This window comes from Sphaeramia orbicularis, chromosome 22 (genome assembly GCF_902148855.1).
Source record: "Sphaeramia orbicularis chromosome 22, fSphaOr1.1, whole genome shotgun sequence".
Lineage (NCBI taxonomy): Eukaryota > Metazoa > Chordata > Actinopteri > Kurtiformes > Apogonidae > Sphaeramia > Sphaeramia orbicularis.
Genome location: NC_043978.1, coordinates 55,948,652 through 55,973,403, shown reverse-complemented (window position 1 = coordinate 55,973,403; position 24,752 = coordinate 55,948,652). Strand labels below are relative to the sequence as shown.

The 24,752-nt window shown below is 36.9% G+C and overlaps 2 protein-coding genes across 2 annotated transcripts in view; one reads left to right on the top strand and one right to left on the bottom strand.

The window, feature by feature from the left end:
* The window catches only part of LOC115414305 (phospholipid phosphatase 2-like), a 78,130-nt gene extending 76,924 nt beyond the window's left edge, over positions 1-1,206 (top strand). Inside the window, exon 6 of the mRNA XM_030127604.1 lies at positions 138-1,206. Coding sequence (XP_029983464.1) covers positions 138-287 — 150 coding nt within the window. The 3' untranslated portion in view covers positions 288-1,206. The remainder of the gene's footprint in view (positions 1-137) is intronic.
* Positions 1,207-8,455: 7,249 nt separating this feature from the next.
* On the bottom strand, positions 8,456-18,144 carry LOC115413859 (TLE family member 5-like). Its single transcript, XM_030126979.1, has 7 exons — positions 17,720-18,144; positions 14,328-14,425; positions 13,899-13,962; positions 13,120-13,164; positions 12,958-13,020; positions 12,694-12,768; positions 8,456-10,810 (listed from the first exon to the last, which is right to left on the bottom strand). Exons 1-7 carry the CDS (start codon positions 17,744-17,746, stop codon positions 10,571-10,573), a joined length of 612 nt encoding a protein of 203 aa, XP_029982839.1. The 5' UTR covers positions 17,747-18,144; the 3' UTR covers positions 8,456-10,570.
* Between the last annotated feature and the right edge of the window lie 6,608 nt (positions 18,145-24,752).

Genomic DNA, 24,752 nt, shown 5'->3' with positions numbered 1-24,752 from the left:
ATGGGGGGGGGGAGAGACGACGACAGATCTGTCTTGGTGGAGGTCTACTCTCTCAGAGTGCTTTTCTAGTTAACTTTTTATTTTATTCATTAACTTGGACTCCTTTCATGATGTTGACTTCGGCTCCTCTTCCTCAGGTGCGATATGTGTCAGACTTCTTCAAGCGGCGGCCTCCTCCCTGCACACAAGCAGACCCAGCAGAGAGCGAACACCTGGAACGCAAGCCCAGCCCACAGCCTCCCGACTCCCAGCACGGAAACCACTACAACTACTCTGGAGCCGTATGAGTGCGTTTAACACGGCCACTAACAGCTACTCCTACTAACCCAGACTCCACTTTTCTAACAGCAGCACCTTCACCAGAAGGATCGAGGACGTGGAAAGAATCCAAAGGCAGTTCAGTAACCACTACCAGGACAGCCAGAGTCAGAGCAGACCTGCTCCGCTCTGACACCACCTCACAGCAGTTTTACAGCTTAAAAAAACTTAGAGATTCCCAAGACCTGTTGGGACAGAAGCTCTTCTTTCTCTTTTAGTTTGGGTGTGAGTGTTGCAGAAATGTGTGACTGATTTGTAATGTGTTTTTATGTATGGTGTGTTGTTAAGTGTGACATTGTGCAATTATTTTATACATAAATATGTATGTATTATCATATTTTCCTTAATCCTTTTATAGAATTTACCGAAAGACATTTAAGATTGATGGCAGAAGTGACTGCTGAGGATATCTGTAAAATTTCAAACGCACCACCGTGTCTTTTTTTTCTGTCCTTGAGCGAAGGCAGAAAGTTTGAACTTTTTGTCTGTTGTTTAGCTGCAGTCAGATAAAACTGCTGTTATTTTTATCGACACTGGAAAGCAGATTACAGTATACAGTATCTGTCCTGTCCCCTGACACTTTAGCCATTTCACTCTGCAGATATCTCCATGTTTTACTATCTCTAGAAGATATGCATGTGTAATCATGGACTGCTTTTACTGTTATAAGTACACAGCTATGTATTGTGCTATTTGTTTATAACTACTGTATTAATAAATTGTGTAGCTTTTGAAGAATGTACTATCATTACTTAGCTGTGAAGTTACACTGCCTGAATTGAATGTTTTTTTCTTTATAGACACAAACTTTACCTTTTTTTAAGCATCTGGAGATTTTCAATTGAAATAGTAAAATGCACATGATATTAAAGTTGAATGTTTCATTCATTCAGAAAAATTTGAGTGAATGTATATATTTTATACACTGCAAAAATCCAAATCTTACCAAGTGTATTTTTCTCATTTCTAGTCATAATATCTCATCACACTTAAAATAAGACAATCACGTACAGAGTAATTTTTCAGTGAGATACAAGAACTTATTTTTAGACAGTAGATCTGGAAAATCTTATTTCAAGAAATCTTACCAAGATAATTTTCACTTGTTCCATTGGCAGATTTTTTTGGCTTAATTCAAGATTTGGAACAACAATGGACCAAGTGAAAATTATCTTGGTAAGATTTCTTGGAATAAAATTTTCAAGATCTATTGTCTAAAAAATCAGTTCTTATATCTCACTGAAAAGTTCCTCTTTAGGTGATTGTCTTATTTTAAGTGTGATGAGATATTTTGACTAGAAATGAGAAAACTACACTTGATCAGATTTAGATTTTTGCAGTGTAACTACTACCAAGGTTGTAAACATTCATAACTATTACCAAGAAGCTGTTCTTGTGCCGTCAGACCGTTTCTCAGACTGGGAATGAGTCAGACCCACATCTCACTACGTTAACGGCTAAGAGCTACTGTTTACGGTGTAAATACAAAATCTAAAAGTTAAATAACCTTAAATAGACTAATAAGTGTGTTACACTACACATAACGCATAGCTTATCTTAAAATGTAATTATAACAATCTACCTAGATTAACTAACTAGCTATATTATTGGCCAGCATTTAGTAGATGTGAGTAGTCCTGAATGTGGTTGAGTTCACTCTAAATTCAAACTCAATTTTATGTTAAACACTTAACACTCATTTCTAACACGGGAGCATTTCTGTTGTGTGCATACAAAAGAGACTACATTATAGTGATATTAGATGTTGTGTTTTAAGGTATATACAATGACAAATGGTACATATTCATCCTAAACCACAGGTGTCAAACATGCGGCCCGGGGGCCAAATCCGGCCCGCCAAAGGGTCCAGTCCGGCCCTGGGGATGAATTTGTGAAATGCAAAAATTACACTAAGATATGAACAATCCTTTTAGTTTAGGTTCCACATTCAGACCAGTTCAATCTGCAGTGGGCAGGAGCAGTCAAATACTATCAGAATAACATAGAAATAATGACAACTCTAAACTTTTCCCTTTGTAAATGTAAATATTTTCATGTATTTACATTAAAACAAAGTATAATTTCACAAAAAAATGTGAATAACCTGAACAAATATGAACAACCTGAAATGTCTTATGAGAAGTCAGTACAATTTTAACAATATTCTGTCTGATATTAAATGTTTTGTGTGTTTGTAGATCCACTGTGATCTGTCAGTTATAATGAACATGTGGAAATGATAAACTGAGGCAGAATAGTGTTAAAATTACACTGATTTGTTCAGTTTGTTCATGTTATTCACATTGTCTGAAAGGACAGTTTGTAGATGTAAACATTTTCATAATGTAATTTTACTTTTTTCACTCTTAAACATTAGAGAAAAGTTTGGAGTTGACAATATTTACTGGTTATTCTGTTATTATTTCACTGGTTCGGCCCACTGCAGATCAGATTTAGCTGAATGTGGCCCCTGAACTAAAAAGAGTTTGACAGGCCTGTCCTAAGCCACCAACATGTACCTAGTGTTTGACTTTACACAGCTGGATAAAGTCTAATTTTGCTAAATACACATTGTTAGCTTTCTTCCTTCCATATTATTTGACTTTTTCCTGTTGTCTTCCAATACCTATGTATCATTTCTCCACAAATGGCATACGTGAGTTTTCATTATTGCACAAAAATCAGGAAATGTGCAGTATTTTATAAGATTGAAGCCAGTGGAAACCTTTTTTGTGGTTTTCATGGCACTATGCTGTGTTGCTCCTGTTGAAGACGGTGCATGGCGGTGTGACGCAGGGTTTCGTGCCTGGACCTGCTTCTGGCGGCTGTGGGATTCCTCAGAGGAATGGAGATGTTCAACACTGTCAACATTATGGAAACTGGTTCCAAGTACTTGCAGTCAGTGTGGTATGGACATTTTGTTGTGTAATATGTATACAGTTTATTACAGGAATATATATAATATATGTATCATCTACAGCAGGGCAGTCAAACTCATTTCAGTGCAGGGGCCATATCTTCCCAGTATGATCTGAAGTGGGACGGACCAGTAAATTAACAACATAATAATGTATAAATAATGTAAACTCCAAACATTTCAATGTGTTTTATAGTGACAAAAATAAAATTACATTATGGAAACATTTACATCTATAAACTGCCCTTTTAAAAATGTGAATAACATGAAGAACCATGAAAAAAATGAAATTTATCAAGAAAAATCAGTGCAATTTTAACTCTGTTCTGCCTCTGCTTATCATTTGTAAATGTGCATTAAAACTGACAGATCACAATGGATCTGCAAATACACCAAATATTTTAGCAACTGGCAGAATATTAGTAAAATTGCACTTTCTTCTCTTAACACATTTCTAGTTTTTCATATTTTTTGTGAAAGGCTAGTTTGTAAATTTATACATTTTCATGTAATTTCACTTTTTTTTTTACACTAAAACAGAGGAAACATTTGGAATTGTCATTATTTGTAGGTTTTTATGGTAGTATTTTACTGATCTGACCCACTTGAGACTCAAGTAGGGCTTTATATGGGCCCTAAAGTAAAAGGATTGACTGCTTATATCTTGAGTGGAATTTTTGCATTTCACAAATTCATCCCAAGGGCCGGATTGGACCCTTTGTCGGGCCGGATTTGGCCCCCGGGCCGTATGTTTGACACCTGTGATCTACAGGATACAGGCCAGTTAATTGTGTTCATATATTTTCTCACTGCTCTTAACCAGCCATGTGACTTTTATTTGTCCATGTGGATACTCACCTCTCTTGCCAACATTGGTGAAAGTAGGAGTCACATTCTCAGCTTAAGTTAAAATATATTAATACACAGAAAATACCAAACAAGTAAAAAGTTCTGCATTCAAGTGAAGTGAAATTATTATCAATCAAAAGTTAAATATGAAATGATCTGTTATATGTGATGCTCTACTATCTTCATCCAAACGCAGTGTCCTGTTATCATGTTGACGGCTGAGTTACAGCGAATTCCACTTAGAAGAGTTCACTTCAAAACTTGAATCGGTCTGAGTATTTATCTTGGCTTTTTCACTTAAAGATAAAGACAAGTCTTAAAGTTGACAGCACATTATCTCTGATGTTCCTCTATTTATTCAGTTCTTTCAGTGCAGCAGATTAGATGTCAACAACTCATTTCCAACAAAGGGAAACAGGAAATCTTAGCTCTAGATGTGAAGATATTTAGCACCAACCCATTAAAGTCTACATTTTTATGCCCTTGAATCTTATATTAAATAGATACAGTATCTACTTGATGCTGTTATAAATCCAACAATCTTAGTTTTTAGTTATAATGTGTCTGGCATTAAGGGATTTCATTCCTTAAAATGCTACATTTTCTGATTTTAAGTAGTGACCTTCAACCTCAGTGCTTTTTGTTGATTCCACTTCCCATTCTTACATTAACCTTTATGAATTATTTCATTTATAGAAAGGGAAAGTTCTGTCCCTTCCAGTGACTTTATTTTTGTAATTTATCCATCAGTTATACCTATTTGAAAAAATAACATTGAAAGTTAAAAGTCCATTTAGGGCTGTTACTTTGACACATTTCACTTTGTTCCACAAGAACAAGTGAAAAAGTGTTAAAAGAGGTGAAATTCACAAGTTGGGTCATGTTTGAGAAGCTCTGAGGAGAGAAAGTTACATGACACTTCCGCAACTTTTGGGTGTGTATTCTTTATCGCTATAATCTCAGTGAGATTTTAACGAACAGCAAAATTATCTCCTATATTGACAAGCATATATGTAATTGTTTGAACTCACCTTAGACTGTGATCCATAAATATTTTCACTGAACCAAGATCCCATCATGGTCCACCAAAACCAGTGGATCTTCACCTCACGATCAGAGGATATAAATATAAAATGTTAAAAATATGAAATTTAATTCAAGACTCAAAAGTAGAATTTTACTTGTCAGGTTTATGCTGTCTTTGCAGGTATGCAGATGTTATCGGCTTATTACTGCCACTCCAGTGACATATTTTTGGAAACTTGACATTTCTGTGACAAAACGACCATGTTTTATCTTCCTTCTCTCGACCTTACGCCTTCAAAAAAAAATTTAAAAATCACAGTTGGAGTTTCCTCTTCCTTTACCGCCACCCAACTAAACTCCTTTTCCAGGCATAAATAAAATACTTCCTTGTTCTTTAACTCATGAATTGTCATTACTGTCTGGAAGAGGCATTGCTCATTCTTTATCTCCTGCCATTATCAGCTCTGATGTTTGACTTTACTTCAGTGTCTCTAGATTTATTAGTTCGACATGGCGTTTTACTCGAGCCGACCAAGTGGGCAACCCTTTGTGTTGAGCACCTCTCCATTTTCTTTTCACACACAGTTGCCAATAAAAGACAAGCGACTGCTCTCAATCACGTCTTTTATTTGTAAGGCACCAGAGAAGCTTCCTTACTGCTAAAAGGTTGATTCATTCTCATTAGAGTACACAGTTGCTTGTTTACATCTTTTTTTTTCTCCACCTCAGGTATTTTAAAATGAGACAGTTCATAAACACATTAAACTGCTTTTGTCTGCACAAAAAAAGGATAAAACATTTACAAACCTAGAAAACAATGTTAAGGGTTACTGCCTACTGAGAGAATGAAGAGAAAAACAGGGGAAAATGACATGGTATACTGGTATACAACATTGTGCCTCTTACTGTAGGCTTGTACTGCACACATACAACACCAAAATCTTCCATGATACACACACGTTAAAAAGCAGCTTTGAAACATACAAAAATGCTTTAAAAAATATGTATATTGATATATTCATATGTATACAAATTGGCCCTTCACAGCAAAAACAAACACACATACCATTCATATGTCTGAATTTTGCTAGGGAGGTTTCTACAGAGACTGACGTCAGCATAAAGAGTGCAGACGACTGATCTGTTCACGCGCTCGCTATATTAAAGTCACATCTCCACAGAGGCTAAATCAGCCCCCCCCCCCCCCCCCCCCCCCCCCAAAAAAAAAAAAAAAACTATCACAGACAGGAAATAAAAAAAAAGAAAAAAGAAAACACAGAAGAGTACTGAGCCACAACCTAAGTGCATTTGAAATGAAAATACAGAAGAGAGGTTTCAAGCCCAGATAGCGGACGTGCTCAGATGTTAAAGGTGGGTTGTCAAAGCTCTGGAAAGCGCTCACATTAAAGGGGAATAACACCTGCAGTGTACTGACAGGCAGCCCACAGCCAGGAAACCAAGACAAAAGCAACAATACAAACAAGCAGACTGAAAGAGGACCACTTCAGACTGAAAAGTAGAAGTCAGTCTTGTCAGATCAGATTCACAGGACACTGCTGCCCTCTGCTGTCTCAAATATGAACATTCTGATTTCTAACCAAGGAACTCCAGCTGTGTACCGTTCCCATACTTCCACACAGTACTGACTGAAGTAACCCAGTCGTTTCATCATTTTGTCAAAAAGAAAACAGATCTGAAACCAAGTCAGTTTGGGAGTTTTCTGCTGACGCTACAATGCGATGGATTTTAACTGGTCCTGTGTGTAGGTTTTAGGGGTGTTTATGAGGAGCTGTTTGCAGAAATGGAATATAAGACTCATAATTGTGTTTTCCATACTGTATAATCAGGTTTGTTTTTGTTATCTTAGAACATGCTGTTAGGGTTAGAGGGTTATTTCTACAGTATGTCCACACTTCTTTGTTTTGCTGTTTAATAGCAGGTGGCATCCAGTGTTTGAGTTTGGATCAGAGTTAATATTCCCTTAAATCACAGGTGTCAAACATGAGTCCTGGAGGCCAAATCCGGCCCGCCAAAGGGTCCAGTCCAGCTCCTGGGATGAATTTGTGAAATGTGAAAATTACACTAAGACATTAACAATCGTTTTAGTTCAGGTTCCACATTCAGACCAATTCAATCTCATCATACCCTATAAATACTCACAACTCCAAATTTTTCTCTTTGTAAATGTAAATATTTTCATGTATTTACACTAAAACAAAGTATAATTTCGCAAAAAAATCTGAATAACCTGAACAAATATGAACAACCTGAAATGTCTTAAGAGAAGTGCAGTTTTAATAACATTCCACCTGTTATTAAATGTTTTGTGTGTTTGTAGATCCACTGTGATCTGTAAGTTCTAATGTACATGTGGAAATGAGAAACTAAAGCAGAATAGTGTTAAAATTACAATTTCTTTTTCAGTTTCTTCAAGTTATTCACATTGTTTGAAAGGATAGTTTATAGATGTAAACATTTTCATAATGTAATTTTGCTTTTTTTCCCTTTAAAACATAGAGAAAAGTTTGGAGTTGACGTTATTTCTATATTATTCTGTTATTATTTTACTGGTTGGGCCCACTGCAGATCAAATTTAGCTGAATGTGCCAAATGAGTTTGACACCCCTGCCTTAAATAAAAAGCTCCCAATGAACACGATTTTAACAGGGGACTTGGTGGGTTTTGTGGCCACCATAGGGAGGACTGAAGACGATACAGAGGTGGTTGTAATGTACAACTTCACCTGTAGATATCACTAAATATCACACACTGAACCTTTGAGGAACTGCACTACTGCAAAAAAAAAAAAGAAACTAGGCCTTTTCCACCAAATTAGTTCTGGTTCTTCTACTAGTACTGTTTGGGATTCTGTGAAGCTTGGTAAAACAGCCTGTATCCCCATTTGAGATCTTCTGGGTGGAAATATTCTAATCAAGTCTAAACTATTAACTGAAGGTGGTGCACAATACACCATAATACGGTAACCTGTCTAGCTCCACTTTTTCACAACTTCTGTTATTTAGTTGTTCGTATGTTGATATTATTATTATTTATTCTTGCGTTTAGGGATGACCAGCCTTCTGTATTTCCTTAAATAGAAACCAGGTCTCTGATAACAGCTGAATCTGAGGTCAGCACAGATAAATAAAAGCAGCTCCTCAAACACCGGTCGGGTAAAAAATAATATGGATAAACTTCTGGTGTTTGTTATTTCATGTTCTGCTACTTATACAAGCTTCATTTAATACATTCATCACTATGATCCAAGTGTTTTCAACCCATTGTTGTTTGCTGTGAAGTGTTATTGTGCAGATTGAGTCACTGCAGGTGTGTGTTTTACTTTTTCTCTGAAACCATTATTTGAAGACAATGATTACACAAAAAAAAACCTCCACTAAGCAATGGATAATTTCTATTCACTAAAATGCATAAGGGCTTTTACTTTGTAAGAGTTAAGGGGTAGAAGTGTTGTGTTGGTAAAAAAACAACAACAACTGTATCAGTATTTTTAACACTGCAAATAAAACAAGACCATTTGTTGTTATTAAACAGGACATTAGAAATAAAGGCCTGCCTCTAATACAAACCTCCTTCAAATAAAAGCCTGATATCTTCTGCAGGTAAAAGAAGAGGTCCTGGTCACTATTTGAGGAAATGCAGTATTTAATCATTATTCTTTTCTCCCTAATCTCCTTAGATCATAAACCTTCTAATTCAGTCATTTTTTCCACATTCTTTTTTCCACTGCTTACTCAGACTTCTGCGTTGTTGTTGTCATCACAATCCTCACATTCCAACCGATCCACAATAGTTCACATTCAGGTCAAAGGAAAACCTATGATGCTTTGGTTCCACCTTGGAACCACCATTCCAGGTTCTCAACCAATTTATTTCTGCACAACATACTCCTGAGCGACACTGGTTTTGTGTTGGTTTAAAAAGAACTGACAGAACTTGGTGGATTAAACATATACACAATAAAGAGCATATATGTAGTATGGAACTAGGACACACGTTAGGATAACTTTGTCTTATAACCAGGACACAGACCTGGTTCAAAAGCATGATTTCCAGTTGTGAGAGACTTGTGTTATTTTTGTTGTTGCTTACAGAGCTTTAGCAACTCACCCAGGACACATTCTTCATCGAAACAAAGGAAAATTTCAAAATAAGGGAAGATTTTTCAACTTACGGTTACATATATTGCCGTGCTTGATTCAGTATCAGCATGAACTGAAACTGTCTCCTAAAGTAAATACAGTACTCTTCAATCTGACAACTGCTTCTACAGTTGAGATCCTGTTCATGTTTGTCTCAGTCAGTTTGAGACTGGACTAACATGGGGAACAGGAAGGGGGAGAGGAAACTACAAAAGGTGCTTAATTTAAAAAAAAAAAACGAAAAAGTTAAATTAAACACAAATTTTCTTCTTTCCAATCACATTCACCCTAGCACACACAACACATTTTTAATGTCTAATAAGTCAGTCTTTAACTTTATGAAACCAATGTCAAAAAGTTTTTTTTTTTTTTCCAGAGCTTGAATTCTTCTAATTTAAAGATGAGTCACGGTCCAAACAATGTAGAGCACGTAGCAGCAGCTAGGCCTACAAAACATAAATTAACACCTGCGTTGTGTTAACAAACTGCAGGATTTTTAATGGAATAAAATCCCTTTCATGTGGGACTGAGGTACAAGAGCTGATGGATCCAGTGGTTGGTCATACGAGAACGAAAAAAAAAGGCTGAAAAATCATCTAAGTTTGAACACACTTGACAAGCACACCGGACATGTCCCTTTAAAACATCCCACTTCAATTGAGATTCAATTTGGTTCCAAGTATATAAATGCACTCAAAGTTTGCCAAGAAGCTTTGGAAATAAACTGATTGAAAAATAGTTTGGAAGTGGATGAAAACGTCAACAGGAATTGTTAAGTTTTCACTGCAGCTGACAGACAACTGCCAGGTTAGAAAAACAAAAAAATAGAGAGAGAGAACATTAAAATGGAAAAACAGTGACAATAGACTTTAAGACAAAAAGAAGAAAGAATAAAAGAACCTGTGAAAGGCAGATCCATGTAAGGGAGACTGCTCGTAGCTTTTATCTTCAACCGTCTTTCCAAATGGGAAAATATAATATCCTGGTTAAACCTAACCATACTGGCTTACACTAAAAAAGCATCTATTTAAAGTCTAAAAGCCTGAAATGACTCTATTACGACTAAATTATTTGAACGTTAACTCTCAGTCATTTTTTTTGCACATCAAAATAATGTTCCCAGTTTCATTCTGTCCTCTTTCCTCGTCGTCATCCTGGCAAAAATTCTCGTACATCGATAGTCAGCAGGCAGCCAGCCAGACTTACATTAATCTCCATTTACAGTTACAGTTTTACCTTTCTCTTTTTGAATCTTCAACCTACAACACCCCTTGGTCATAACCTTCTCGTGGCGTTCACACTAGTCTGACTTGTCCCCGTCCTCTCCTCTGGGCGCCCTCTCCGCCCCATCCCGGGCCTTGTCCTCTTTCACCCCCTGGGCCTGGCCGTGGGAGTAGTTGGCCAAGATGGAGGACAGGGAGAGCAGGCCGGAGCTGGAGGAGACGGCGGGCAGGGTGGGAGGGGTGAGGCCCAGGGGCAGCGGGGCCACAGGCAGGGCCAGACCCTGGAGCTGGGACAGGTGCTGCACCTGGAGTTGTTGCTGAAAATAAACGGTAATGACTCAGTTCAATTCCATCCACTTTTAGCAACACACTAGCAATTCCCATGCTGCCTTCGTGTGCCATCAGGAAAATGAGCCTTTCCACAGTGAATTTGAAATGATAAGTGTGTTGCGTTCAAGTGTAGGGGTGTAAGAAAATACCAGTTCCACAATATATCGTGACATTTCATTTCGTGATACTGTATCCATATTAAAAAGCACTGTATCAATATTTTTATGTATTTATTCAAATGGAGATATGGTGGAGGTTCATGTTTTTGTTTTTTATAATTTTTTGGGGAATCCTGCAAGCTGATTTATTTCTATATTCACATGGGTGTTTTGCTCTGTTGTTTGGGTACTCAAAAAGTAGTATTGTGATATTGCAGGTCATGCATGTAGGTTTTTGTGAACTGATTACACTGTTTTGTTAAATAATGGTTATTTCAATCATCCTAAAAGCACTTTTTACTGTCTGAGAGAGGCAGATGTTAGTTCCTTTGTTGGGCTTGCACAAAAATAATGTTATGATGTTGGTTGATTCAGGAACTGTGCACTATGCATTCTTTTCATGACTAATAGAACATGAACATTTCAGCAGGATCTTAAACTGTAATATCTGTAAAACATAATTTTATTTATTTGTGTGTGTGATTTGTAATCGCAATTTTATTTTTATTTGTCTGTAAAAGAAATTTTGTTTTTACAAAGGAAAGTTTTGTAATATAGCATTAAATCCTGTTCTGATCAAATAAAAATTTGTTTTGTATTTGTGCATATTTCTGGTATAATTTCTTAGAAGAAACAAAACAAACAAAAAAAAATTGCCTTGTTGACAGTATTGTGATATATCACGATATACTGTATCGTGGTCCTAGTATTGTGATTTGTATCGTATTACCAGACTCTTGGCAATACACAGCCCTATTCAAGTGCTTTTGTTGTCATTGCAAAATGAAAAATGACACATAATTTATCGTAAAAAGAGTTCTGGATGATGTTAATTCACCTACTATAGCATATTTGCAAAATACATTCTGTACCCTATAAATGTGCAAAGTCATCAGCTAACAGCAGCAGAACATTAATGAAGGAAGTGTTTATCATTTGCAATGAATCCCTCGTTGCTCTTTATGTTGAAAAGTTTAATGGTTATTTTCATCTCAGCAAATCGTGTAACAAAATTTTTCCCAGTTCTCCAGTGTAAAATTACGACATGAGGGGGCGTTCATGTCCAATTTTCGAGTTCATAAAGCAGTATTTACCATAATTCCTATAGCACCTGAAGGCAGGACCAGTCCATGATTATCATGATACACTTTGCAAAGTTCAAGTTCAAGAAAGAGTAAGAAAATAAACTACTAGTACTGCACATTGTCATTGCATAAGTGTTAGACTGAAATTAAATCAAATAAAAAATGTGTGCACATGATGACTTTCTCTCTTGTGTCAGTGGTTTGTGTGCAAACTACTTATCATCTAGATACAAAACAAGGAAATGACTAATCGGTCTCTGTTTAGGCAGTGAAACGTGCAGTGTGTGGTCACATGACAACCCGGGGCACAGACGAGGTGAAACTGGACACCGATGAGCAGGCCAAAAAAACACGACCTGATCTGAACTCATTTCCGGGCGTCGTGACTGTCACACATCACACAAACTCCTGTTTCATTTGTCTCACTTGAGATTTTTAGAGATGACACTAGTGTTATAAACAAACTTACATCACCTCATTAATGGAGCAACATTAGCTACAACTAGCCTATGATGTAATGCTCTCACAACAACCACAGTATGACTTTTCCACCAAATCATACAGCTCTACAACGTACAACTGAGAGCAGGCAGTCTGAACATAAGTTGACTAATTTCCTCTGCTCACCCGTATGATGGAGTTCATCTCAGGTGGTGTGACTTGCTTGGCTCTCTCTATGGCCCCCATGACCTGCTGCTGATGCTGGAAGAAGTACAACATATGGAAATCTTAGTATTTTTACATCACATAGAGGAGACAGAATAAAAACTAGACAACACAGAGGACAAACGATGAGATTGGATCATTTGTGCCGTCAGGAACTTCACATTTTGTTGTTATTAATATGAGTAACAAATAAATACATAAAAAACTTCAGAAGTTTGACAGTACCTCCTGTGACAGGTAAGGCAGCACCTGAGCACAAATTCCATTCAGTCTCTTCACTATTTCAGCCTGCAAATAAATAAATAGAGGAACAAATAAATGGTCAGATGAGCAGTCTATTTCTACATTTACTAAATTAAATGGTGCATCACTGGAGACGATGATTACCTGTTTGTGCATTTCAATGTTCAGCCCATAGGACATTTCATAGTACTGCAATAAAAAAAAAGAGTAACAAAGCAAGAGTTATAATACTCCAAACCAATACTTTACTGATGTCTACTTTCTGACATCATGTAATAATTCTAAAATAATTAAAGCTCAGTCAATGATCAAATCACAATGTAGACCTGTGCAATTACAGAACTTCAAAATACAGTTTAAAGGTCCAATATGTGTGTCGATACTTTGGATTCACTGACAATGAATTACAAAGAAAACCTATGCTGCTACTTGTTTTTCAAGTTTATTCAAGCATTTTATTTTATTTTATTTTACACATTTTTTTAAACTTTTTTTTTTTATTTTAGTTTTAATTCTACTTTATGTTAGTGTATTTACATTGGAAAGAAATACACATTTCAAGAGAATATGTAATCTGTGAATTTTCCTTGACAACAAAAACAGTAGACTTACAATAGTGTCCACAATCAGAACAGGACTTTTCATCACCTAGTAAACTGCAATGGGATTCTATTACTGAGGACCCACAAAATAACTGTATAGTATACAAACAACACCCTTTATGCATTACAAAAAAGAGCAGGTCATTAACAAAAAAGTGGGGGGAAAAAAAGATGAAAATAAAATATAGAATTAACCAATAAAAACACACGCTTTTACAATAAAAAATAGCATGTGTCAAAATATGCATGAAAATGTGAGGAAAAATGTATAATAACTGCTAAAAACCTGTAATTACTGACAAGAAATAAGGCCATACTTACCATGATATAGTGACGCTGCATCTCTGACTTTTCAGAGGCCAATTTATCACACTCCAACTTCAAACTAGGTACACAGAATCACAGGGACAGTCATGACATGTGCTGCCTGTGGTGGGAAGTCTCACACTATGTGTATGTCAAAAAAAAAAAACCCAAAAACTTAAGTGTATGTGAATTTGTTCAATCATATCATATGGTTTGAATGACAATAAAGCTAAAGCTGAGTCTGATGTTTAAGGAGTCGACAAAACAAACCAATAAGTGTCCTCACACAAAGCGGTCATGTTTTTAACAATTAAACTAGGGTACATATGATCCGATTGGAAATATAGAGGATTAATGTGGTGCTATTTTAAAGCTAGTGTGTGTGTGTGTGTGTGTGTGTGTGTGTGTGTGTGTGTGTGTGTGTGTGTGTGTGTGTGTCTATACCTGTGGTACTGTGCTTGGAGGAACTGGAACTCATCCTTGATGCGGTCACAAGAGTCAGAAGTGGTGAACTTGAGAGGTTGACTGGACTGGGAGGACGCCTGTGGGGACATAACACACCAGTCAGTACAACAGGCTGGTATTCTGGACAAAGATACCGACACATCACAAGTTAAGTACATCTATGTCGTCTTTTCATGTATAAAATAGGCAAACATGTTCCCTAATGGCATTAATGCTTTTACAACATGGAATATTTACCCTCAGTAAAAAGCCCATGATATATATGACGATGTTTTAGCATATTGTGGCAGTTTCCACATGTACTTTAAGTTATTTTACTGCAGCGGCAACAATTAATCAACAACAGTTTTGATGACATATAATGTTAGAATCAGTTTTATTGAGCATTACAATATTTTCTGCATTTCTTTCAGATTTACACTTCTCCTAAGACCCTTCTAGAGATAAGTGTTGCAAATTATTTTTTGCTACAAACATCGTGATACTAACATGAGGGGGTTGTGCTCAGTTTATCTATGTACATGTATCTGGCCATATCAAAGAGAGCAGAAATAAAAATAAAAAAAAAATCCATTATAAGACTGACAAAAAATAGTGAAAATGCTCAGACTTCTTCTTTTTAAATATGATTCTTTTCTGGGTTCTTTCATCCTACGTGAGAATAAATAAAATATCTTTGATCTTTGACCCAACAAGACATTCAGGGATGCCATGCTGGGATTGGGAAAATGTGTTTTAAACCATTTTCTGAAAATTTACAGACCAAGCAATTATGCAGTTAATTAAAACTATAATGAACAGAGATTTGAAGTAATTTTGCTTCATGAAATAAAACCATCCTCTGGACCGGTTAATCCACTCTGCTATAACACCTCTTTTCCAGTAGATGCATGAATTTGAGATTTTTTGCAATGTGTTACTGTCACAAAAGCAGCATCGATAAACAGAATAATTCCAGTGTATCAGATAATTATATATTTATAATATTTAATCACTGCTTAAGCACTTCTGGTTAGCTGCAAACTGCATTTTGTTGCTTTGTACTTGTGACATGTGCAATGACAATAAAGTTGAATCAAATCAAATCAATTAGGAGCTGGTTCTCGACTCCCATCCAACCTCACTGGTTCTACAGTACTCTGCTCTATGTTGATTAATTTCTATCATGACCAAACCTCTTTCCATCTTGTGTTTTAATGTTTATCCTTTGCTTTACCTACTCATAATGATAAAGAGACTCAAAATGCCCCTTGCAGACATTAGTGTGTGTTCCCTGAATGCTGCAAAATGATTGTTAATGCGTCTGAGAGTTTGTTTAGAAACAACTGTCTGAAGTTAACCCTTTGAGAGGATCGCTAAATGGCATAAGGATGGATGCGTTTTTAACCCACACTTCACAGACCAACCACTGGAGGCTCAGTAATACTTACAACATTCTGACAAAATGATACACCACATATGTCAGTGTGAACCCACCAGCCCTACTCTTTCAAGGAACACAGAGATGAGGGAAATGTGTTTACAGAAGATTAAACGCACCCGTGCACACCATATGTGAGAGGTATTTAGACGCTGCATTAGAGGTCTGGTTATGTACAGACAACACTTAAACCATCAGGGCAAAGCTGTAATCCAGGGTTTATCTTGTGCACTAAACCTTATTACTCTCTAAATAAGTGGCACAAGGGCAAGAGATTTCCAGAGAGGGTGAAAACAGAAGACAGAGACGCTGAAACTCTACATTCAAAATACAGGCTAAAAATACACAATCAGTGGATTTATCGTCTTGCTGCTGGAAAGAAAAAATGTTTAGAACTTAGTTTGTTGCTTAAATCATTTATCATATATTTAGGAGAAGAATGACTAAATATTAACTCATTTCCTGCCACTAAAAACATCTAAAATAAGAGAATTTTGCACCTCTATTTAATAAATGTATGCAGAGATGATGCACTAATTATACTACTGATTATCAAGAAAGTCATTCACCATAACAGACATGTTAGAGGAGTGCACTGTGTTTTATTTGTGTCCTTCTAATTTAGAACATATCATTAAAGTCATATTTCTTTCAGGTCATAACCAATGATGCAAATGAAGCAGCAGTGTTATAGGAGAGTCAAGTCACACAGATATCATAATTTGGCCAAAAATATGACTTTTATTATACTGTAGCAATTATGCTATGAGGCTAACGATACTTAGCTTCCTTTACTGATGATTTGTTAAGCATTTTATGCAGTTTGAACTAGTCAGTGTCTCTGTGGACTTCTGCGCTGACATTAGGACTAGGATACATTTGTGCATTTTGGTTTACTGACACCAGGGACAGAGCTGACAATAACATACTCATGGGCTGTCAAAAATCATTGGACCCCAGTGATAAAGTAGTAAAGACTCATTAACAATCTTATTGTATACATATAAGGTGTTTGTAAATGCCATGTTCCACCTTATACCAAATACTGCTCCTGTTGATCTCAAACAGGTGAGACAACCCTAAGCAAAACTAATTAGATCACTGTATAATTAGGCTCCAAAAGGCTTGGATAGGAAACCACAATTCTATCATCATTGTTATATAATTAGTAAACACAAAATATTCAGTTTTAATCATTTAATTTCATACTACAATATTGCTCTGTTTACATAGACTGCATCTCCTGCCTTGAAAAATCTGTCTAACTTTGCAATTAGCATGAGGCTAAAACTGGTGCAACACATCTTTTCTCTCTAAGAAATTAATTTATGATTTTTCTACTTGGTCTACCTTAAACAAAATAAAATGAAATAAAATGTGATTTATGAGGCTATCAGGGATTTTTTGAGTGTAAATGTGAAGCAAACATTTAACAAATAGATTAAGTGTTTGCTTACAAATCCACATTTCTTAAGCAATAAAGAAAAAGATTATGAATTTACGAAGAAATAATAATACAACAAAGAATAGGATGTAAACATGTCATTTGAAAGGCTGTTGTGTTGCATTTCTACAGAAAATCTCAGGTGTTTTACAAATATTTCTAAAGCTAATAGCAACTTAAGTGGTCTCCTGTGAACAATTCCAGAGGAGCTAACTAGAGGAGCTACATACCAGAAAGTGAGCAAGCTAGCATTCTAAAGAAGCTCTGCGTTGATTTCACATGTGAAGCTGACACCTTTAGAAGGGTGCAAATGTCCTGAGGGGACGTCCAGAGGTCTGGCACACAGTGGGAGCCCGGCTGACATGTACCTGCACACAGTGGGAGCCCGGCTGACATGTACCTGCACACAGCCAGCGCTAGTGTCAGCTGGCGGATGCTAACTAGCCTTAGCTCCGCTGGCTTAGTTGCTAAGTTTCCAACAGACACAAGTTCAACTATCCAACTTACCGAGTGCCTAGATTGAGGAAACATCATGTCAGCAGTGTGGATCGTCGTGTTTCCTTGGAGAAATCGAATTACCAGGCTAGCTGGCTAAGCTAACACGTCCCCAGATATTTTATGAAATGATTGGAGACGCTATTCCCACTTTGTACTCTGTCATCCTTTAAAGGTTAGCTAACGTCAAAGCAGCAGCGCCGAACAGCGACTGGTTCTGCCGAGGGTCCCACGAGCCTGAGGATGGACTGGCTAACACAAATAAAAGGATCTGAAAAGGGACATCAGGCTCTTTTTTTTTTTTTTTTTTTTTTTTTTTTTTTTTGGAATAACGCTACGCCTCCCCGGAGATAGCCTGGATGTTGACACACGAGCCCCGACTTTCCTCTGCTTTGAAGAGAAGAGCAGCAGCAGCGGAACACAAACCCACGGCGGAGGAGCGGGCGCCCCGTGTGCCGCACAGCTGAACTGAAGCACCCACAGCACACACAGCACACACAGCAGGCCCCGGAGCGCCCAGGAACAGCCCTCCAATTCCATCTGCCAACGATTTCAACTATTAACACATGGAACCCATCAAACAATGGCCCCGAAAGCACTGTCTCCTACCGTGGGGCTGGGAACGCACCGGGGGTCGCCTGAAATTTACAGTATTTGATATTTATTTATTTATTTATGTATGTATTATTTTTTTTATTTAACCAGGAAATGTCCCATTGAGATTAAGAACCTCTTTTACAAGGGTGTCCTGGCCAAGATAGGCAGCAGCAATGCAACACATAGTTACAAGAATACATACAACATACACACACACTCGACAAAAACAGATGATAAAAATTGCATGTACAGGCAGATTAAGAAAAGCAGGTGCAAGATATGGAATTGGCCTCAAGAACTCTCAATTTGGACTTAAAAGTGCTCAAGGAAATCAACTCAGTTAGTTTCCAGTATATTTATATATATATATATGTACAGGGTGGGGAAGCCAAATGTACACTGAACATTTAGTTGTTTTTTCTCAGCAGACACTACGTCAGTTGTTTTGAACCCAAACATATACTGATGTCATAATCATACCTAACACTATTATCCATACCTTTTCACAAACTTTTGCCCATATGAGTAATCAGGAAAGCAAACGTCAAAGAGTGTGTGATTTGCTGAATGCACTCGTCACACCAAAGGAGATTTCAAAAATAGTTGGAGTGTCCATAAAGACTGTTTCTAATGGAAAGAAGAGAATGACTATGAGCAAAACTATTACCAGAAAGTCTGGAAGATACTATTAAAGAAGAATGGGAGAAGTTGTCACCCCAATATTTGAGGAACACTTGCACAAGTTTCAGGAAGCGTGTGAAGGCAGTTATTGAGAAAGAAGGAGGACACAGAGAATAAAAACATTTTCTATTATGGACATTTTCTTGTGGCAAATAAATTCTCATGACTTTCAATAAACTAATTGGTCATACACTGTCTTTCAATCCCTGCCTCAAAATATTGTACATTTTGCTTCCCCACTTTGTATATATATATATATATATATATAAAACACTTACTAATAATACAATCTATGGTGAGTTGACAGAGACAATCCCAGTCCATATCAGACAAACTGTGAGTGTGAAACTGCAGCACTGTGGTTCTGTTTGTGTGTCAAATGTTCACTGTGGTCAGTTTCAGATGCTGCAGCTCTTTCATAATTCATAGTTTCAGTTCTTGTTTGTTCAGTATTAATTGTCCTCCTTGTAAATCACAGCTGGACTGACTGGACAGATCCTGACCAAGGAAAATAAAATTCTCCCTTTGTGCAGTAATCTACACCTGGATTTTCTGCCTCCGTCCATAATAATAATAATAATAATAATAATAATAATAATAATAATAATAATGTCATTTTCAGTCCAAGTCAAATCCAGTAAAAGACACTGAAAGGTAACAAGATGAGGGATAAATAAGTGCTGATACATGGTAGAAGTGAGACATGAACACCCTGTCACGCTCCAATCATCCAGTCTATGAGAGGGTGAGCGACGTACACAAAGAAACTGTTCCAGGCCTGAATGTGTGATCTCTGCAGTGAGGGAATCTGTGGCTTGAGTTCTGATGTGGGCAGTGTTGTGTCAGCATGGTTTAGCTCCACATGGCACCTTAAGGTAAAGGGTCACAGCAAATCAATACAAGATTGTTCATAGTGATCAAAGTCACCCTGTGAGGAACCATTTCCATCCTGATTTGCATGGTGTTCCAGGATGACAGCATTCCCTCAAGAGCCCAAGGGGTCCCTGAATAAAGGTTAACTCGCTTTATTATCTCTGAAGGGAAATTCGGTCTCTGCATTTTACCCATTCTAATACACACACACACACACACACACACACACACACACACACACACACATAGTACCTAGCATTAGCATTAGCACATAGCACACACTTCTGCTAAATATGACTTGATGACTTCAAAAATAATGTGAATCCAATCTATGGACGATTGAACATCTATGTGATATTTGAACCAAGTGATAGACAACATCTTCACATCTAAGGTCAATCAGTCTAGTTTTCAGGGCAGATACCAATACTGATAAATAGATCTGTAAGTAATATTTGAAATGAATAATCAAAACCAAGTTCTATTATCAAATAGCAACATAAAATGATACTGAAATTCAATTCCCTGACTGTCAAAACCAAACAATTACACATCAGTTCATTAATAATATATTTCAGCAATATCTACTGTCACTTTTCATAATAATAATATAATAATAATAATAGTGGATTAGGTTTATATAGCACTTTTCTATGAAAGCTTACTCAAAGCACGTATAGTGGATCCATTATTCATTCACTCACACATTCACACTCTGGTGGTGTTAAACTACACATGTAGCCCTGGCAGGTTGACGGAAGCGTGGTTGCTAGTTGGCGCCTACGGCCCATCCGACCATTCATATGCCAGTGCGAGTGGCACTGGAGGCAAGAAGGGTGAAGTGCCTTGCCCAAGGACACAACAGCACATGACTAGGACAGAGCAGGATTCGTACTGCCAACCCTTTGGTTATTGGATGACCCGCTCTACCTCCTGAGCCACAGCTGCCCATAATTTTCATATTGAACTGGATGATATTAATAATAAATACAACTAAATACATACACTACCAGTCAAAAGTTTGGACTCAGCTGGTTTTTCTCTATTTTCATGACTATTTCATTGTAGATTCTCACTGAAGGCATCAAAACTATGAATGAACACATATGGAATTATGGAATTAAAAAGTGTGACATAAGTCAAAGCATGTTTTATAATTCAGATTCTTCAAAATAGCCACATTTTGCTTTTATTACTGCTTTGCACATTCTTGGTATTCTCTTGATGAGCTTCATGAGGTAGTCACCTGACATGTTTTCCAAAAGTCTTAAAAGAGTTCCCAGTGATGCTGAGCACTGGTTGGCCATCTGTGGTCCATCTCATACCATTTAAATTAGAAGGTGAGTCCAAACTTTTGGCTGGTAGTGTAAATGTATCTCCTCTGTCATGTCAGTAGTTATTGGCTGTTATTTATGGTGTGTAACCATTCACATAATGCAGTGGAGACCAGACTGAAGACAGCAGAGAAAAAGAAAGAACTATGACTTGAGAGTGAAGCCAGTGCTGAAGTATCTAAAAGTGTGATGGACATTAGATGATGCTCCAAAAGCCCTGGTTCTGAGAGTCTAGCCTTAAACTTCTCTCTAAAAATACTGCGTCAGTCATCATTGTCTTTATTTGGATCTTCTAATAAATGTACTTACGGTCCATTTTTAAATTATTTCTCTGCTAAAATGTTTATTGCTGATAGGGAATGTAAATTCTGCTGCTGAGTCAGACTTCTTCTCTGACAGCTTGAGAAATAATTTAAAAATGGACCTTAAGTACATTTAGAGGATCCAGATAAAGACAATGATGACTGACACAGTATTTAGAGAGAAGTTTAAGGCTAGACAGTTTGACTCTAGTTAATCAATTACTCCAACAGATGCAATATTTGAACAATGTTATTATTTGCTGTGTCTTTAAACTAGAGTTTGGCATTAGCATTGGCATCATCTCTTTAGCTCTTTACCCTTTAGCTCAAATATAACAGCTGGCTCCAAAGTTCTAACATGGCAACGTCTAAAATGCAAACACCTAGCTTCAAAATGACAGTCCACAAACCACAGACAGCTGAATGAGAGACTAAGCAGCTCTTTTAATAGGACTGTATTTGAAGCATACATGTATAATATCGTATAATCTGAAAATGCTGATTAATAGTCACCATCAACATCTCCTCCCCATGGGGGTGAGGGTGGGGGGGCAGATCGTAGCAGCAAACACTTCAATCAGTAATGTTGTACCATCATGAGTTAAGTTGTCTGTAGAGTCGATGACAGTCCTTGTGTTGCCATATGAGCCTCCATTTACAGTCCTGGGGGTGGCTGTCCATACATGGAATGTCACTCCTGCGTACAGTACCTTCCATCTGCTGTCATGTAGAGTCAATAAGCATAGCTTTGCATCTTGGACACACCCACTCAGACATATAAACTTATTCAATAATTAACATTGTGATTTACACTGCTACCAAAACATACATCACAGACTCCTGCAGTTAAAAGCAAAGTAAACTTTAAAGACTTTTGAGACTAAAAAGAATGGCTGTCAACACATTTGATAAAGTTTAACAATAGTAATACTGAGAGTTATGAGACATTTCTCTGTGTACAATTTGACATTATTAAATAGTTAAAATATTAACTTCTTTAGTGTTGATTTTAACACTTCACTAGTGGTTCCCATATAAACAGTAGGTGAGTGTTGATTTGACCTCTGAGGGAGTTAAAATTGTTATTTCAAAAATGCAGTGAATTCATTGAACGCTTACTAGGTTACTCAATAGTTATGGGGTAAGGAAACCGTGCCAGTGCCTCGATATGTGCTCGCTGTCTCTCAGCTCATGTGCAGTCTGTGGAATCCATGTATCTTCTGCTCGATAAATAATACCTGTGAAGTGGTGACCTATTTTTGACAGTGGAGTCACACTGGTGAATTCATATTCATGATGAAGAAAGCGTAATAGTACAGTTGTATTTCATGTTTGTAATTCTAGATGTCAAAACATTTTCATTTGTGTTCTGACAGATAAACTACACACAATACATTTTATGTATGACTGAACTCATTCAAGAGTTTAAAATATTTATTTTTTGCACAACTACAGAATAACATGCATGCATTTCTATCTTATGCACACAAATCTTTTTGACAGTTTCCTTACCCTATAGTAAACAACAAAAGGAGATTTCAGACACTTGGAATTTATGTAGAACAAAAAAAAAGACAGTTGTAGAATTTCACAACTGTAATTTTCATATCTGTAAATGAAGTACAGTGTATTGTGGGATTGTTAGCAGAAAGTACTTTTCACATTGTATTGTGAGATACTTTGAGTGAGCTGTATAAGGTCTAATGCCAACACCACTACTTACAATGTAATGAATAGTGAGTAATTTTGGACAGTCTTTGGAATGATTTTTCTTTTAAAGGTTAAATTTGTAATATTTAGCGATATCTACCGGTGAGGCTTCAGATTTATGGTCCTCCTTGCCCTGGCTAGTTGAAAAGTGCAAGTCTCTCATTTGAGTCAGTGTGTGTTTGATCGGTTTTGTTAAAGCTTCAGTGTGTAAGAGCTTTTTCAGGACATATTCTGTTCCTACTTTCAGCTCCGGCAGATATAAGGTCATATTAACTCTGGTCTATGTCTAAACATAATGGGTGTTGCACCTTAAAACTGAACATGAAGTAAATATTTGAAAATACATCTCTCATCTTTAACCCTTTCATGCACAAATTATAAGAACCTTAGTTAAGATGTTTTTTTTTTTCCTGAGTGTTTTTATTCCTCTTTAGGCATGAAAAAACAATGCGATCGAATTTTTTTTTTAATGAATCTATTTTTCATGCAGTTACAAAAATGTCCACTCAGCTGGACATTATGTGTTTGATTTGTGAAGCAAAGAAACATATTTTTAAAACACAATATCAGGAAGTGATACACTGTGTGAAAATTTCATGCAACTAATCTGATGTTTTCTTACATTTTATCATACTGTAATACTAGATATTACTCACTTCATGGAGATAATATATATATATAAAAAAAAACCTTTTTGTTTAAGAAAGCTGTTAACAGCAATTAGCAATTTATTTACACTCAGACATGTTACTGCACATCAGGTTTATCTAGAACAGCAAAGTTACAGTAATGGTATGAATTGCAGTGTTTGGGATGGTGCATGTGTCCACTGTGTTGAACTAAAACAACAAAACCCATGAATATACAAGAGAACAGCTGGAGAATAGCTGTCCACTGCAGTGACCGCTATGCATGAAAAGGTTAAGGTAACAAAACACAATAATCTATATTTTCAGGTTATTATCTGCCAATGAAAACCTAATTCTGAATATTATATTTCATTTCCTCTAAATCCCCTTAAATCTCTCAGCTTTCGTTTGTCGCATGTGTTGTGCCGAATTCTACTCCCTGCCGAAAACTGCTCCCCCTTCCTATGCACCAAATTCACCCTGTCACAATTTGCTGAGAAAAGCTCCCTGTTCACCCTGGCTCATTATTTTTTCTCCTTTCTGACTGTAGGGTATGAAATTAATTGTGAATTAGTCAGCCTCTTAAGACCATCACAGCCGTGTAGCAAATAATTAATAATATTGTAAGATATTGCAGTTATGTTTTTTATCTGTTTAAGATCAAAGAATGTGCGAACTGTAAGGTAAATAAAACTCTCAAAAGCTGAATCTTAGATACACAACACACAAAATATAAATTAAACACATCCTGCCCAAAACTACATGATGGGGATGCAGTTTTCGGCAGGAGTAGAATTCGGCACAACAGCGTGTCCTCATGTTGGTGTAATTCCCGTGGTGGCCTGTGGGGGGCGCACGCGGACACGTGTTCTCGCGCGGGTGTGCCGGTGCTGCGGTCGTCCAATTGCATGATGCCGCT